The sequence below is a fragment of the Andrena cerasifolii genome, chromosome 5 (genome assembly GCF_050908995.1).
Source record: "Andrena cerasifolii isolate SP2316 chromosome 5, iyAndCera1_principal, whole genome shotgun sequence".
Lineage (NCBI taxonomy): Eukaryota > Metazoa > Arthropoda > Insecta > Hymenoptera > Andrenidae > Andrena > Andrena cerasifolii.
This window is the reverse complement of record NC_135122.1, coordinates 10,682,809-10,697,000: the sequence shown is the minus strand read 5'-3', so window position 1 is coordinate 10,697,000 and position 14,192 is coordinate 10,682,809. Positions and strand designations below refer to the sequence as shown.

Genomic DNA, 14,192 nt, shown 5'->3' with positions numbered 1-14,192 from the left:
AAAACGAATGTTGCGTCATTAATTGCAACGTTAAGCCTGAAACGATCTGTCGGCGTGAACCATTCGGAGGCTCTGTTTCGCGGCAGGAAGACAATTCCTGCCTGATGGACGTTGTAAAAGTTGGTTGGAATAGATTAATGCGCCCCGCGGTCTCTGTGGTAAAAATTGAATCCGTCATACGCACTTCATATAAAGGATTTATGCTCCGTGGATGAAGCTTAACGGGTTGAACATTTCAGATACGAGGAATTCAAGCTTGTATTTAAATTTGAAGGGCAGTCTCTACGAACCTTGGATGAAATGAAATTCTCTAAGTCGTTTGAAATGAGAGAGAGAGAGCTACGGACGGCGACCTCCATTGTCTGCTTTCTAGAGAATTTTAAGATAATATGCGAGCGTTGATGTGCTCGCGAAGCCACTCACAGAAATATCAACGTTCTCCAGCGGTTCTTTTTGTAGCGATCCAGTCGATACGAAGCGGCCTGAAGCGACCGAAGAATAAAAGGATGCGTCTAGCGCATCGCGAATGAAGCACTCGACTGCACCGCCTTTGCCGTAAAATCTTATCAAGAGAACCTCCGTCGCTGGGGGTAAAAACCACACCCTGCTCTGTTCGCCACCTCGATACGCGATGTCGTAAGAGAACGAAGACGAGGAATCCTGTTCGTCGCGGTCGTAAAGTTGAGGCTAGTGAGCTGGGCGTGATTGGAATGCAGCCATTTGCAGAGGGCAGCTGAAGGGAAAACGGCGAAGCTGCGGGAACGGAAATAAAGAGATGAAGATAAGAGGCGATGGTGAAATTGCAAGGATGACTAAAGGGAGGTGAATTTCACGTGGAAGCAAAGAAAATACAAAGGTCGGGAGGTAGAAAGAAAAGTAAAGGAGGAAAGTGGACGAGGAAACATTGTAGAAGAATTGTATGAGTTGGTGAAACATAATACTGCTCGGGAGAGCCGGAGAAATAGAACAAGCAAGCACAAAGTAAAAATAGAAGATGATAGAGGAACGGAAGGGATGGGAAGCTATAAAGTGGCAGGAAAGACAGAAACGTTGGCGCGTGCACCGATAAAACTTTGTAGGGTGTACACGAAGAGGCGAGTAGAGGGAGTGAACAGCAAATGATCGGAAGCTGCAGAGAAAGAAAATGGAAGAAACGTGGAAAGCTAACAGGCAGCTCGCGAGTGGCTGATTGGGAGGAAACGAATCTGTGGGTCTGCTCTGATACCGGCGCGTGTAGAGGCGTCGATGCTCGATTCTATCACTACAAGGGATGTTTTACAGAGTATTTGTAATTATGATTTTATCCAGCATTACTTTTTTCTATACTTTTCTGTACACTTACCCTCTTTTAGTAAACTACCTCTTCATTTTCCCGAAAAAATGGGCCCCTCAGAACGTTTGCCAGCTGGGCCTTTTTTCTTAAATCCGCCACTGGCTGTGGCCATGCTACGCAATTTTTTTCAATCTAGCAGCATAAAATATTAGTTAAACATACTTATGTATTTTCAGTTGGTAACAAGGTTTTTTCGTAGAATGTTATATTTCATTATAAAAGAATGCCTTGAAGATAGCCTTTATTTTCGACCGTCACAGTGGCTTCTCCCCTTGAAGCAAAGATTTAGAGAAGTAACAGGATCGAGAATTTTGTGCATCTTTAAAAAAGCAACGTCAATGATATCCTTTCCCCTCGGAAGATGTTTAAAAAATTAGCAATGAGGGAATTCCAATACCCGTCTATAAATCAGGAACGTGACATCCCCAGGTGTGCTTTATGCCCCCCTGCGTTCTATATTTATGGAAACGTATGTGCATACTTTTATACGGGATATCCATGCTGCTTCAAAGTTAAATCGAGATCTGCATCGAGGAGCTCCGGGTATTAAGATAGAAGGCACATTGATTTACCCTGCCTTTACATCCAGTCAAAAAGGAACGCTTGGTTACCGTGGAAGTGGAGTTCGCGGTTGGATGCAGAGAATATTAGACTCGCCGGATTGCATATCTCCGTTGCAACTTCTCGTTTTTTTTCACATCCACCGACAAGTGCACCATCTTCGTTTATCGTCGCACACATTTTCAAAGAAGAACAGCTGTTGCAGAACTGCTCGAACAAGAAGCGAAGTGCACTCGGTTGATGTAGGTCACACGAGCCTCTCTACAAAATATGTCCGAGGCTGAACTTCTGCTCTGTTGCAGATTTACCGAACTTTAAAGAGAATCCACGGCCATCGATTTCCCAAGAAAATTGGTGTCAAAACGGATGGCCTAATTGAATCGTGGCCGAATAAAGGGTCTCCCTTTCCCGGCCCGCGGAAATCGAACATCGGATATCCCCCTCTGGCCTGCAAAAGGGGGCAATAAAAGGACAGACGACGTCTAGAATTGGACGCTACTTAAACGGACGTTTAATTTAATTCCTCCCCTGGACTGGAGAAGATCGGCGATCTTTTTACAAGAATCCTTTCTGTGCACTGATACGTCGCATCCTGAATTTCTAGTCCCAGCGACGACGGCTATTGGATTCGATCGAGGTCTGAGCCTTTGATGCTCGCGGATCCATTCTTTGATTACACACCGCGCGTGTTCCTCCTCGAGAACCGAGGAATACGGTAATACAATAACCCGGCGACAAGGGATGCCTCCTCGGCTGCTCCCAGTACCAGACGAGACGCGTTTAATTCAGGAATCTCCGAGTACTTACATGTGTCAGCCGTGATCGTGGAATAGAAATCTTGCGATCCGGGGGACCGAAGAAACCTCACGCAAATTCTTCATGAGCACTCCACGTCGCTGATAGAACCATATGGGAATAATTAATGTAGCCTCGCTAACGTTTCCCCTTCGATTCCACGATTTCACGGCTCCTCATGACGAATTCAACCGATTGCGACATTCTGTCCGCAATTGGACGGGGCTAGAGAACTCGGCGCGCTCCATCCACGGAAATTTCACCTCTCCGGAAACACCTGCGGCGAATTCGAACGACCGTCGAACAGAACCGATGTTGCGAGGCAATTTGTAACGAGGGCTACCGCGTGCAGGGCAATTCAGAACGCGAGACAGCGGATCTCCGCCTCAGAGCCCAGATAAATTACTTTGTTTTGGCGGGGAAGAACCGCAGCCCCAGGGGCTGGCGGACATCAATATCAACGACTGATGAGTTATCCCTTCTCGGCTCCGTGGCCGCCTGGATCCTGCGAGCCTGCGGACCCGGCAACTTGCCGCAACCTATCGGGGGAGTCAAAATTGCTGCGAGATATCGCCCTCGGGGAAGCGCGAGGGAAGTTGAGAAGAAGGAATCGGCGCACCCGAAGCGAAGCGTAGAGAAAGCCGGCGGGGGTATTGTTTAACGCGTAGAGACATTCACTGGAAGGATATCTGTGTACACGTGCATTATGGAAATTTTCGTTCTAACGCGTCCTGACGGAAAGTTTTCGGATGGAAAGGAACCGCGGGAAAGTTGAGCGCAATTCTCATTTCCCTGCCCGTGAATCGCTGCTCCCAGCCCGAGGAGGGGTCTCAAATTTTATTGCCCCAGCCGCCGTTGGAAGACGCGGATGGTTATCTTCCGGCGTGTACACAATGCCGTCGTTTTGTTTGCTCGTACGAAAATTCTTGAACGCTCCCCGCCAGCGGAAAGTTCGAATTGCATCGGGCCGGAATTGCGGCGAAAGTCGTTCCGCGATATTCTGACGGCGAGCACTCGTGTCTCCGAGCGGTTTCGAGATCAAATGCACGGGGACTTGCCGAGTCAACGACTAATTTCTTTTCTGATCGATTTAAACCACCCCGCACGACCCCGGGATACAGATAACGCGATTCTGGATTCCCGCTTTGAAATACATATCGTTCATTATGGTTGACTGGTTATACATATTACTTTCAACGTTATGTAATGCTTTGAGTGGCGGATTATTTACCACATTAACTATTAAATTTGGTACATTGGCAGTGGTGTTGCGAGGATTTCCGCACTTTTGATTTACTTCATAATATTTAACAGTTCCAACCCTGACATGATGTTGGCCACGTGATTGGTTTTGCCCTCTGGACGTTCTTATTTTCTGTGTACTGTTTGCCTCAGTCATTGTTCAACCGACTCGTACGTCGCACGCTTCCATCAAGCATGTTACATATAAGCATACGCAGTATTTAGTTATTCAAACTTTCCTTGATAAAGGTCTAAATATTGACCGAAACGTCGGAAGATGATACTTCTTATATTTGCAAATTAGCTTTTATTCTTTTAATTGACCGAAACTGTGCGCCGAAATCATATGTTTTAATTTTTTTTAAAAAAGAAAAATACCGTTTACTCCTCAGGAAATGAAAGTTCCGCGGCGAGCTGAGCTAACATCGTGTCGAAGCTTAGAAGAGGCTGGATTAATATCGAAAGGCGCAAGAGCTTTAGACACTGCCGCGCGTTAAGTATCGCGGGGCTTCCACCGTATCTCACGCTTCGATTGAGGCAATGTTTTTTGCGAGAGGGATTACTTAAACGCGCGGCATAACTTGCTCGCTCGATATCCTACAGCTACGACCGAGGATTATTACTCTTTCAGATTCTTGATAGCCACATTTGTCTCTCGCACATCCAGCGTCTCGTTCCCTTGACCCGCCATCGGTAGCGCCAAGACACGTTTAGCACGTGTCTCGTTAATAACACCCTCTTGCTCTCGCTGCCATCTCGATCTTCCTTTATCATCGCTCTGCTGCGAAGCATTGCGCTCCTTCCACCGGATGGGAAAGTTACGGAAACTCTTTGGGACTGCATTCGTCTTGCGGTCCGGAGTTATACGTTCCCCCATCAAATGCTCGGGTCCAACTTCGGCGAATTGTTTCCGCGAAACTGAAATTTGTCGGCCATCAGAAGCTCAATGTCCGCAATTTTTATCGCCGAAGGTTCTATCAACGGAAACGGGCTTCGATCTCGGATATTCCGAGTGGAACGACGGAATTGAGGCTCGCGCGCGAAGGGTGCATCGAATATTCATCGCCTTCGTAATTCTTTGGCTTCGTCCCTTGGCGAAATTCACGTGAAATGGAGACCAGTTTCAGGAAAATACAGGGGAGACTTGAGTGGACGTTTAAATGACAATGATACTTTACTTCGTGCAATTTATTACAATCTTCGAAGCAAACGGGAGCAGAAATACAGGAACGCGAGAAGCACTTAGAATAGATCATTCCGTCTAAATATTTTTTATATCGTTCTTCGAGCGCGGAAGTAGCTCGTTCCAATAAATAGCTTGTATCGAAGGCTGGTTACATAGAATTTCATCTTCTTCTATTGCCTTGGGGTAAGGGTCAGGCTCCATAAGCTTCGATAAAACGAGAACGCTAAAATAAAACAGTTCCACGATGCTGATGATGCTGAAGCCAACGAAGAACGCGAATATACCACCCAAATCGCCTGTAAGAAGCTTCTTTTAGTGCCTCGATCAAATAAAATTTACATTAAATCAAGCATCTCTAATTTTTGCATTCGGACGAACAGGCCTGGCTCGAGCCTTTCTTGCGCCCTAGACGAACTTGCCAAATCGCGCCGTTTATTTAAAATACGTTTATTTCAGTTTTTTCACGGGCTTACTCTGAACTTTTATTCGTAGCTTAAAACGTTTATGGTACCAACAAATTGTAATATTTTATTTTAAAAAATGCCAAAAGGAAAATACAATGTTGCGCCCCCTGTCAGCTTTGCGCTCCAGGCAGCTGCTTAATTTTCCCTGTGGGGACGAGCCGGGTCTGTAGACGAACACAGAGATAATTACTCGAGCTAGTTTGTATCGAGTTTTCTCGAGCCAGCTCGATTTTATTTTATTTTTTTTTAAACTACCCTCCCAGTGCATTCCGCATCCTAACTACTAAGCACTCGCGACAGCGATCTTGCCTTGCCCAGTCCGAAGTGCCAGATGTTTTGAACGTGACGCCTCGATACACAATTCCCTGTATTTATGGGCTTCCGGGTCGGTTCATCGAGCATAATAGCCTCGGGCGCTCTCGGTCGTTTAACCAAAACAAATTGCCCGCTTCGCGCTCAGTATTCAAGGGGCCGTCGGAGCGCGAACAAGGTGTTGGACCGACCTCGTGAAAATTAACGCCTCCGCTTAAATTTGTCGCGCTTTTAATAAGCACAGAAGCATCGGATTACGCGTAACCTTCACGGTGCCACTGTTGACTCTGGTGGTACGCGATGCCCGCCATAAATGCGACGCGCTTCGACCGCGCTAGAAGCTCCGAGTGACAAGTGTATAAAATTGAAATTCCGTCTTTTCGCACGTTCACTTGTAATTCTCACGCGCGTGTTGGCGACGAAATGCGCAGTGTGCACTGGGAGGATGAGTATTCGAAGCGATTGTCCTTTGGAGATAGAGGAGTTTCAGCTCGCTGGCGTGCATGCTCGGCTGGGCGCAGGAATTGGTGAGGAAAAGTGTTTTTTCTAATTTCATTGGTTAAGAAGAGGATATGGGTTTGATGGTAAGGGAGATCTACTCACTCATGTACTCGTACCAACGGTAAGTCTCGTCTCGCTTCAAAGACACGGTCCCCAGGTCAGAGAAGAATACGCGCAGGATACTTTGGTCCGTGATATTTATGCCGGGGCTAGGGGTTGTTTATTAGTTGCAGTTTAGTCGGAGGCTTTTACGAATTAGGGTTTGTCGGAGGCTTTGAATATGTTTGTTCTTACAGTAATGATGGTTCGTAGTAGCCGGGGTGCAAAACAAATACCGTTGATTTCACCTCGTAAGTTACATCGTCGCAGGAAAGGTAACAGTTGGGACAAACAAATGTGTCGCTTTCGGTTTTCATAAAGTCGTCCACTGTTTCGTCTATGGAGGGTATAAAATTCCGGGTCTCGTCTGGAATTAAAATTATTTCGCAAATTTCAAGAACCATCGTTAGGAGCGATAGTTACTGGGATATAGAGGCGTTAGTTTGGGGATGTTAAGATAGGGTAGCGTGGGGCTGAAAGTCCCGTTTTTCATATAGACCTACGTAAAATTTAGTAATAACAATCTAGAGAGAGACGGTGTTATTTTGTATAAACTATAACTATTATGCTTTACTTTTACAAAGTTGTCGGTTAATGGTGTTACTTTTTGTTGAGTTATATCACAAAATGTATGTCAATTCAAAATTGACTTTTTACCCCGTGCCGGGGGCAAGAAGTTCATTGCTTGGGGTAAAATGTCCTTAATTTCTTCTAACCAGCTTTTCGTGTAATTTTCGTGGTTTACTTCAAACAACACAACAAAAAAGGAGTACTTCTTTCGCTTCTTGATATACATAATGACGAAGGAGTCATATGACACGCACGAAAGCCCCAAAACGACTGACGACTCTGCGGCCCTCTCCATTACCCTTGCCATCAACATAGTTATTCTGCAATATTCAATCGATTGTTTACGAATGGAGATTTTGCATTCGGGACTTTCTACCCGCCGGACTTTTAGCCCCACTCTACCCTACTGACAACTGAAGCATTGGTGCATTAAGACATTAGTGTGCTACATTGTCTAACCATCGTATTATTCCTACACATATCTAAGTAGAAATGATCAATACAGTGTTACTCACTTTTGTGCTGCGCTATACAAAATATATCATCGTGGCTGCAGATTTTGTAGGACTCTATACAACGATAAAGATAAAGCATCATTCTTCATACAGTATAAGAGAACAGTTGGACTTCTTAAGGGGGAACACCACTGTGACGGCCGGAAAGGTAAGTCATTTTTAAGAATTTTTTTTCAGGAATAATTTACAGTTATCATAGAAAATTTGTTTTACCTACCTTTAGTCCGCTGTCTTAAGAGACTGTGGAAAAAAAATAAATAGAAAAACATCCATAATTTTTAATATATTAATTAATCTTCTAGACCCCCCCCCCAACGCCAGCTGGTCGAATGTGTAACTATGGAACAGCAGGTCCGAAATCAAATTTCATTTTTTTTTTACGAACTAGGTATATGAATGTAGTTTCCGTTGTACGTGCGGATCTCTTTGATTGAAAACAAATTTTTTGAAATACGCTTGAAAAACTGTCCATCTTATTTGCGAATTTTCGAAACTTTTCTTCCAAAACGCACCAATTTAAAAAAATAATTTGTTTAAGAAATCGGTACGTACAACGGAAACTACACTCATATAGTTTATAAAAAAAAAATGAAATTTGATTTCGGACCTGCTGTTTCATAGTTACACATTCGACCAGCTCGCGTGGGGGGTCTAGAAGATTAATTAATATATTACAATTTATGGATCTTTTTCTCCTTATTTTTTTTGTATATTCTCTTAAGACAGCGTACTAAAGGTAAATAATAAAAAAAATTATGAAAACTGTAAATTATTCCTGAAAAAAAATCTTAAAAATGGCTTACTTTTCCGGCCGTCGCAGTGGTGTTCCCCCTTAAAATCTATCTTCCCGATACCATCCCCAGTAAATATAAGCATCCGTTAGAAAAGAACGAGAATTCATGCCGACATGGTGCCGTCCACTTTAACGCTTTAACAGTAACCCGCGGCAAGGGCTCGCGAATAGGTATATACCACAGTAGGCACCACGAGCAAAGTTCCCTCGTCAAACATCTCTTTCTTCCAAAAATACCAACCCCTCTAACTTTCAGTTGAAATCCACGGGTGAAAACACGTTTAAATTCCTGCAGATTTCAGCATTACCTTGACCTTCGCGTTGCTCCACCTTCGGCTCTCTGTGAAGCTGTTATCCTCTGAAAAGCAAGAATCTAGATCTACATGAAATTCCCTTTTCACTTTCACTTATGCAACAAATCGACATAATTCCCTCGTTCATTTCTGGGACAAGGTGGCGCGCAGGCCTCTATCGTCAAGGGAGCAGGTTCTCTTTAATGTTTCACGCTCTCAATACCCCCCGACAATGGCGGGACGCGTGCGAGGGCACGCTTGAATTAATTACGAGCGCAACAAGCATGGCTTTCAGCTTAGCCGGAGTAATTAAGAATTGTAAGGGGAAAAACTAGGCACCGCCTCTTTACTAACGCTCCCCGAACCCCTGGGTCGGCCAGAAGAACGGCATGCAGTTGCAGGCCCTCCCTATATCCTCGATCTTGCAGGCAAGTATGCAATCGCTTCCGGTGTACGTCGTGGTGATGGATCGCTTCTCGCGCGGAAAGAAGCATCGGCGTTTTTCTATCGGAAACGATCGAATGGCGTCTGTGCTGTGCAATCCGAAAGCACGCACGTGCACGTACTTCTCGGATGACGGGGACACCAAGATCTCCGTCACCCCGCCGCTGGCCATGTCAGGGAAATCGTGAGGGTTGAATATCATCACCTAGAGAATTGTTCCTTAGCAATTAAAATCGTACGGGGAGCCACCGTTCGCGACAGAGGGTGGACCAGCTCTATACTCGTACATAAATAGTCTATCTCGCGGCACATTCGCGTCCATTGTCAAGCTTCTCTGTATTCCTGTTGAAAATTGTGGCCAGCTCGAAAAAGTGCACCTTATCGCGGGGAATCGTTAAATGGGTCATCTCTGCGCTAAACGTTGTACATTCCGGACGGTTGCTCGGGCCAGGGTTTTTCCAATGTAAAGGGAAATGTTGCATCGCGCTGCTAATGACTTTTCCGGGCTTTTTATCGGCGGACATCTGCACTACGAAATGCGATGACCGTTGGTGACCGAGGCGCGAAAAAGGGGAGCGATTAGGGGCACAGTGTCGCGCGGCAAAACGGGCAGAATGATTTCTTTCGCGAATTCGTCAAACGACCAATCGCGAACCAGGGATAGCGGACGGAATTAGGCGATGCCTGACATATCGCGAACTTTTGGGTGTGGTAGATCAGGGTTTCGTTGCTGTAGAATCGATTGCACGAATAATGCTCGTGAGAATTACCTTCCATCCAGTAACAGGTAAGAGGCGATAGAAATAATCATCTAAAAGAGGAGCCAGCACCACGGTTAAGCCATATGTCAAGCTGGCGTCTCCTATTTTATACACGTGGAGAGACTCGGTGTTCTTATCGGCTCCGCTGAAATTACGGAAAGCTATTCACCGTCGAAGTACTCTAAAATTGTCTTAAACGTCGAGGGACATTGAAAGCCGAGCAGAAAATAGGTTCAACAGCGACGTGAAAAGATACAGCAGCTAGTCTTTCTTGGAAATTGCGAATCTGTAGGTTTCTGAAAGCTCACGTCAACTTATTAGTTTCGTCCACGTAGTTAAACGTGCAGCAGAATCCTTCTTGCGTTTTTCGCGTTTGAAATAGACTCGAGCAATTTCGAAGCTCGCCGTGAAAGGCGCAGAGTTGCAGCACGGCTGAGCACGGTGGTGTTAGCTGTAATTTTTAGTCGAGATCAACTTACGTTTCTTCTAAATCGTGGATGTTAGAATACACGGGATAATAGTATGATAAATAGAGCCTACTTACGCGTTTCATTATATTGGTAACGTCGTAATCCTTTCCATACATTTTTGTAAAAAGTTCAGTGCTCAAGGTATAATTGTCATCTCTCCGGAACGACGTGTCGTACAAATCACCGAGCTGTCGGATGCTTTCGACCACCTCTTCGATGCCCAGGGTAGTAATATTTGCGTCCAACCTGTACAAGAATGAATTGGAACTCTCTCATGAAAATTCAGCTTTCTTTATTGAATAGGTGATACTACTTGCTAGGAGCTTAGCATTTAAATATAACGTAATAAAAATTGCAGAGAGGTGCACAAGCGAGGTCGATGCAAACGATGTGCGAATGATTATTCATGCGCAAGTGAGCGATTGAAATTCACGCGAATTTTCTGTCTTCTGAATATAATGCGTTCAAACTTGTTATTAAATTGCTCGAAACTAGTCCCAGATAGTGTCGGTCGTTAAATTAATGCGCCAATCGATTACTATGCCCACCCTCGCGGCTCGATCCTCAAACAATGAACACGTTCACGGTGATTATCAAAGTGATTAGGCCGCTCAGCTCGCGCAGTGTACGTTCTTCGTCGCGGTTATGCTTTTGGAGCGCAATTGTCGAAATTATCCGATGCAATTGCCTGCGTCGCGGCGAAACGACGTGCTAACCACCCACGTGCAATTGCGGCCCCTGCGCAGGCCCTGAAATCTGCGGTGCATTTTCATTCTCCGTGAACCGAACTTCGTGTTTGTTCAACGCTCGAGTGCCCCTCACATTTCAATCGCCAATTCCCTGACCGCTCGACGACTTAATCTGTTCATAGTGCAGACAGCCACGCCTGGAAACACATAGAAAATTAAATATTCGATCGAGATCGAATATAGAACTCCAAGTTCCGATTAATTCAGATGAAAGCTGCAGCGAATATTAGCGTAGGTACTTGATTATTTACCAGGAAACTCCAACTCCTCTGTAGGAGAGTAGTGTTCCTCGACCATGGTTGCTACGGACATACCCGCGAAATCCTGATAGAAGATCGTGGTAAAATAGATCACTACGCACGCAGTGCACGAGTACACTAGGATCCACAGAATTCTGGAAATATTTAAAAGGGCGCTGGATCATTTACGGCAGAAGGCAATTGTAGGCGTCGACCACGTGAATGGCTACTTTTATTACAAAAACTGTCATCGATAATGGCAAATTTTTTAATCAAGCTTTCAATATGTTATCAAGTCTCGTAAAAGCAGCTCGTATCGGGGAACGAGTATAATAATTCCCAACTTTTTCTTCTCGAGGAGAGCGTAAATCGCGTTCCGTTGCCATTAAAAGCGAGCCTGATTGCAACGCGAACTCCTATAAAAAATAATACTTAAAGTCGTCCCGTAAAACGACAAGGGAAATGAGGAGGCAGTTTATTATCAAATTTGCGTTATAAAAGTCACGCGATACGTTGCTTTACGTTCAATCACGCTTGTCGTTCTGTAGCATGAGTAGGGGAGACCGGAGCTAGTTGATACAGGGACAGGTTGATACAGACGAATTATCTCGACACCGTATATATGTAGCTCCGTTTCAGCGAGATATGTGAAGTTTGTTGTTCAATTCTTTACTACGATTCAGCGTACGTCTGTGTACCTTGACGTTAACAATCGTTTTTTAACTGTTTTCGTATATATGGAGAAACAGTAAATAGTTTTGATACATCCAAATTGTTCGTCCAAGTAACATTTTTTCATTCATTTTGTATGTATTTTCTCAAGTTTTCGTTTATTATATATTAAAGAGGAAAGACCAAAGTATATTTTGGCATATTTGTTATTAAGGAATTAATTCAAATAAAAAATGAAAAAAATTTAAAACTGAAGAACGTATCAACTAGCCCCGGTCTCCCCTATCTGGCAAAGCTTCATCACCGTGCCCGCTCTTTGTTTCTATCGATGATTTGTGACCATCCTCGTCTCTAATCCCGCCATAAATCTCGCCTCTTCCCCCGGCTGACTTAATCAATTCTTAAAACAATGCTGCAGCATATTTTTACACGGATTCCAGCGTGCATATCCCGTTCGTAAGATTGGACGAGATTTATGGTTGTGTGCTTTAGAGCTTCGGAAGGATCATACGTTCGCGTGAATTTTTTCCTAAAGTCTAATCTGATAATACGAAGACTGTGTACTTGAAGATACGTATTTTGGAATCACACCTTCTGGAATACTTTGTTTTAGAATAAATAGCTCAAAATTGTATCAATTTCGTTTCCTTCGAATTTGAGCAAGGAGCAGTTATTCTAAAAAGGAATGAAGTATTACAGCAATTGTCGATTATAGAATCCAAGTGTGTAGGTACATCAATCCGATTTAGAGAAACGCGCGAGTTAAATGGCATGTTAGTCGTTCTCCTTGAATTTCTATCTTTGCGAATTTCAATTACCTCTCGATCCACGTTGCTCGATCCTCCGCGAGATACTTGAGGCCGACCAAACTGGAATGCCTGCAGTACAGCTTGAAGTATTTTATTAATGTTTGAAAGCAGCCTGATTGCGCCGGGCGTTTGCGTGTAACCGGCGAAGCCCATCCGTACGAAATCGCGGCGAGTTTTCCTGCATGCTGCGCTCTTCTCCTCGACCCATCGTTGTTCTTTGTAGCCATCGTTTCCGCTAACGGCAGCCAGGAATCTAGAATGCTGGATTTCGCCGAGGTATTCGTTTGAGCTCCCCCGTGAATCGTGACTTCGAGCACCCGTAATCGTCGGCTGAAATCATTCGAAGTTACTGCAATAATCGCACGCATCGGTGAAACACAAGGCCCCAAAGTGATCTCACTTCTGACAAGTTACGCGGATGCTTCGTACGAAATTGATATCGACGAATAATTCACTGGTGCTTGAGACGTTTCTTCCGATCAGAGACCACAGTCTCACCCTTCTGAATGGGGCCTCGATGACACAAGGCACAAACGCACTCGATCCGACGGTGTACAGTTCAGTGTTGCGCGAGGAGACACCAGCGAGACTTATTCTACGACTGCACACGGTGCAGGCTTACTTCCTGTATCGTAAAACGCCCCCGGCCTCGTTCCGCTTATTACACGTGTCGGGCGCGTGACACGGCGATTCCACTTGCAGTAGATCGCGTATCTCGTGTCGTTGAGTTAGCGATTCACCCTGCTTATCTCACGCACGGCCAGTTACTTGTCCTGTCGCTGGAAAGTTAAGGGTCTGGGTTGAATCTGAAGCCTTCGTATACGTATATTGCCCTTCGTATAGGTATTCGCAATTTCGTTTACGAAAATAGGAAGCCAATAGTCTGGAATAGGAGTTGCTAGAGATTCTATGCAAAACTTCTGCTTTTAATATCCTCTGCAGATATTCTTCTATCACAGAAATAACTCTTTGGAAGCTTTAGAAATGAGATCCCAGTGTCGGTTTATAGTCTTGGAAAAATAGAGAAGCTCCGTTGGGCAAGTATCTCCGCCAGGCGATGAGAATTATCGCGCCGACAAACTGCCCTTGAACTTCTCCGCCAGCCAGTTATTAAGCTCATAATACTTCGGAAGTTCGTCAGGTGTCGGGTTCGTGACTAGAATGATCCAGCCTGCAAGGTCTCGGTGGCCGTTCAGTCCCACTAATCCAGCCGCTGGATATCTCACGTTAGATCGTTGGAGGGCGCGAGTACTTAGCGGGTGTTGCGTACGTGTGCCGTTATGAAAATGCGTCGCTCGTCGGACGTGACGCTTGTGAATATGTTGCAAGGGCGAAGGGGGATGCACGTGCAGCCGCCGCCAGCAACCTTGCAACCCCGGGCGCA

General features: G+C 45.0%; 1 protein-coding gene across 2 annotated transcripts; it reads right to left on the bottom strand.

The window, feature by feature from the left end:
- Window positions 1–5,110: 5,110 nt before the first annotated feature.
- LOC143369058 (sodium channel protein Nach-like) lies at window positions 5,111–13,719 on the bottom strand. 2 transcript variants are annotated; one of them, XM_076812478.1, is made up of 12 exons: window positions 13,209–13,719; window positions 12,818–13,138; window positions 11,340–11,482; window positions 11,162–11,225; window positions 10,414–10,585; window positions 10,178–10,320; window positions 9,879–10,014; window positions 9,019–9,313; window positions 7,579–7,632; window positions 6,689–6,860; window positions 6,497–6,603; window positions 5,111–5,413 (listed from the first exon to the last, which is right to left on the bottom strand). In XM_076812478.1, exons 2-12 carry the CDS (start codon window positions 13,033–13,035, stop codon window positions 5,193–5,195), a joined length of 1,725 nt encoding a protein of 574 aa, XP_076668593.1. In that variant the 5' UTR covers window positions 13,036–13,138; window positions 13,209–13,719; the 3' UTR covers window positions 5,111–5,192. The 2 variants fall into 2 exon arrangements, with proteins under 2 accessions (XP_076668593.1, XP_076668592.1); XM_076812477.1 differs by having other exon boundaries at window positions 12,818–13,719.
- Window positions 13,720–14,192: the final 473 nt, after the last annotated feature.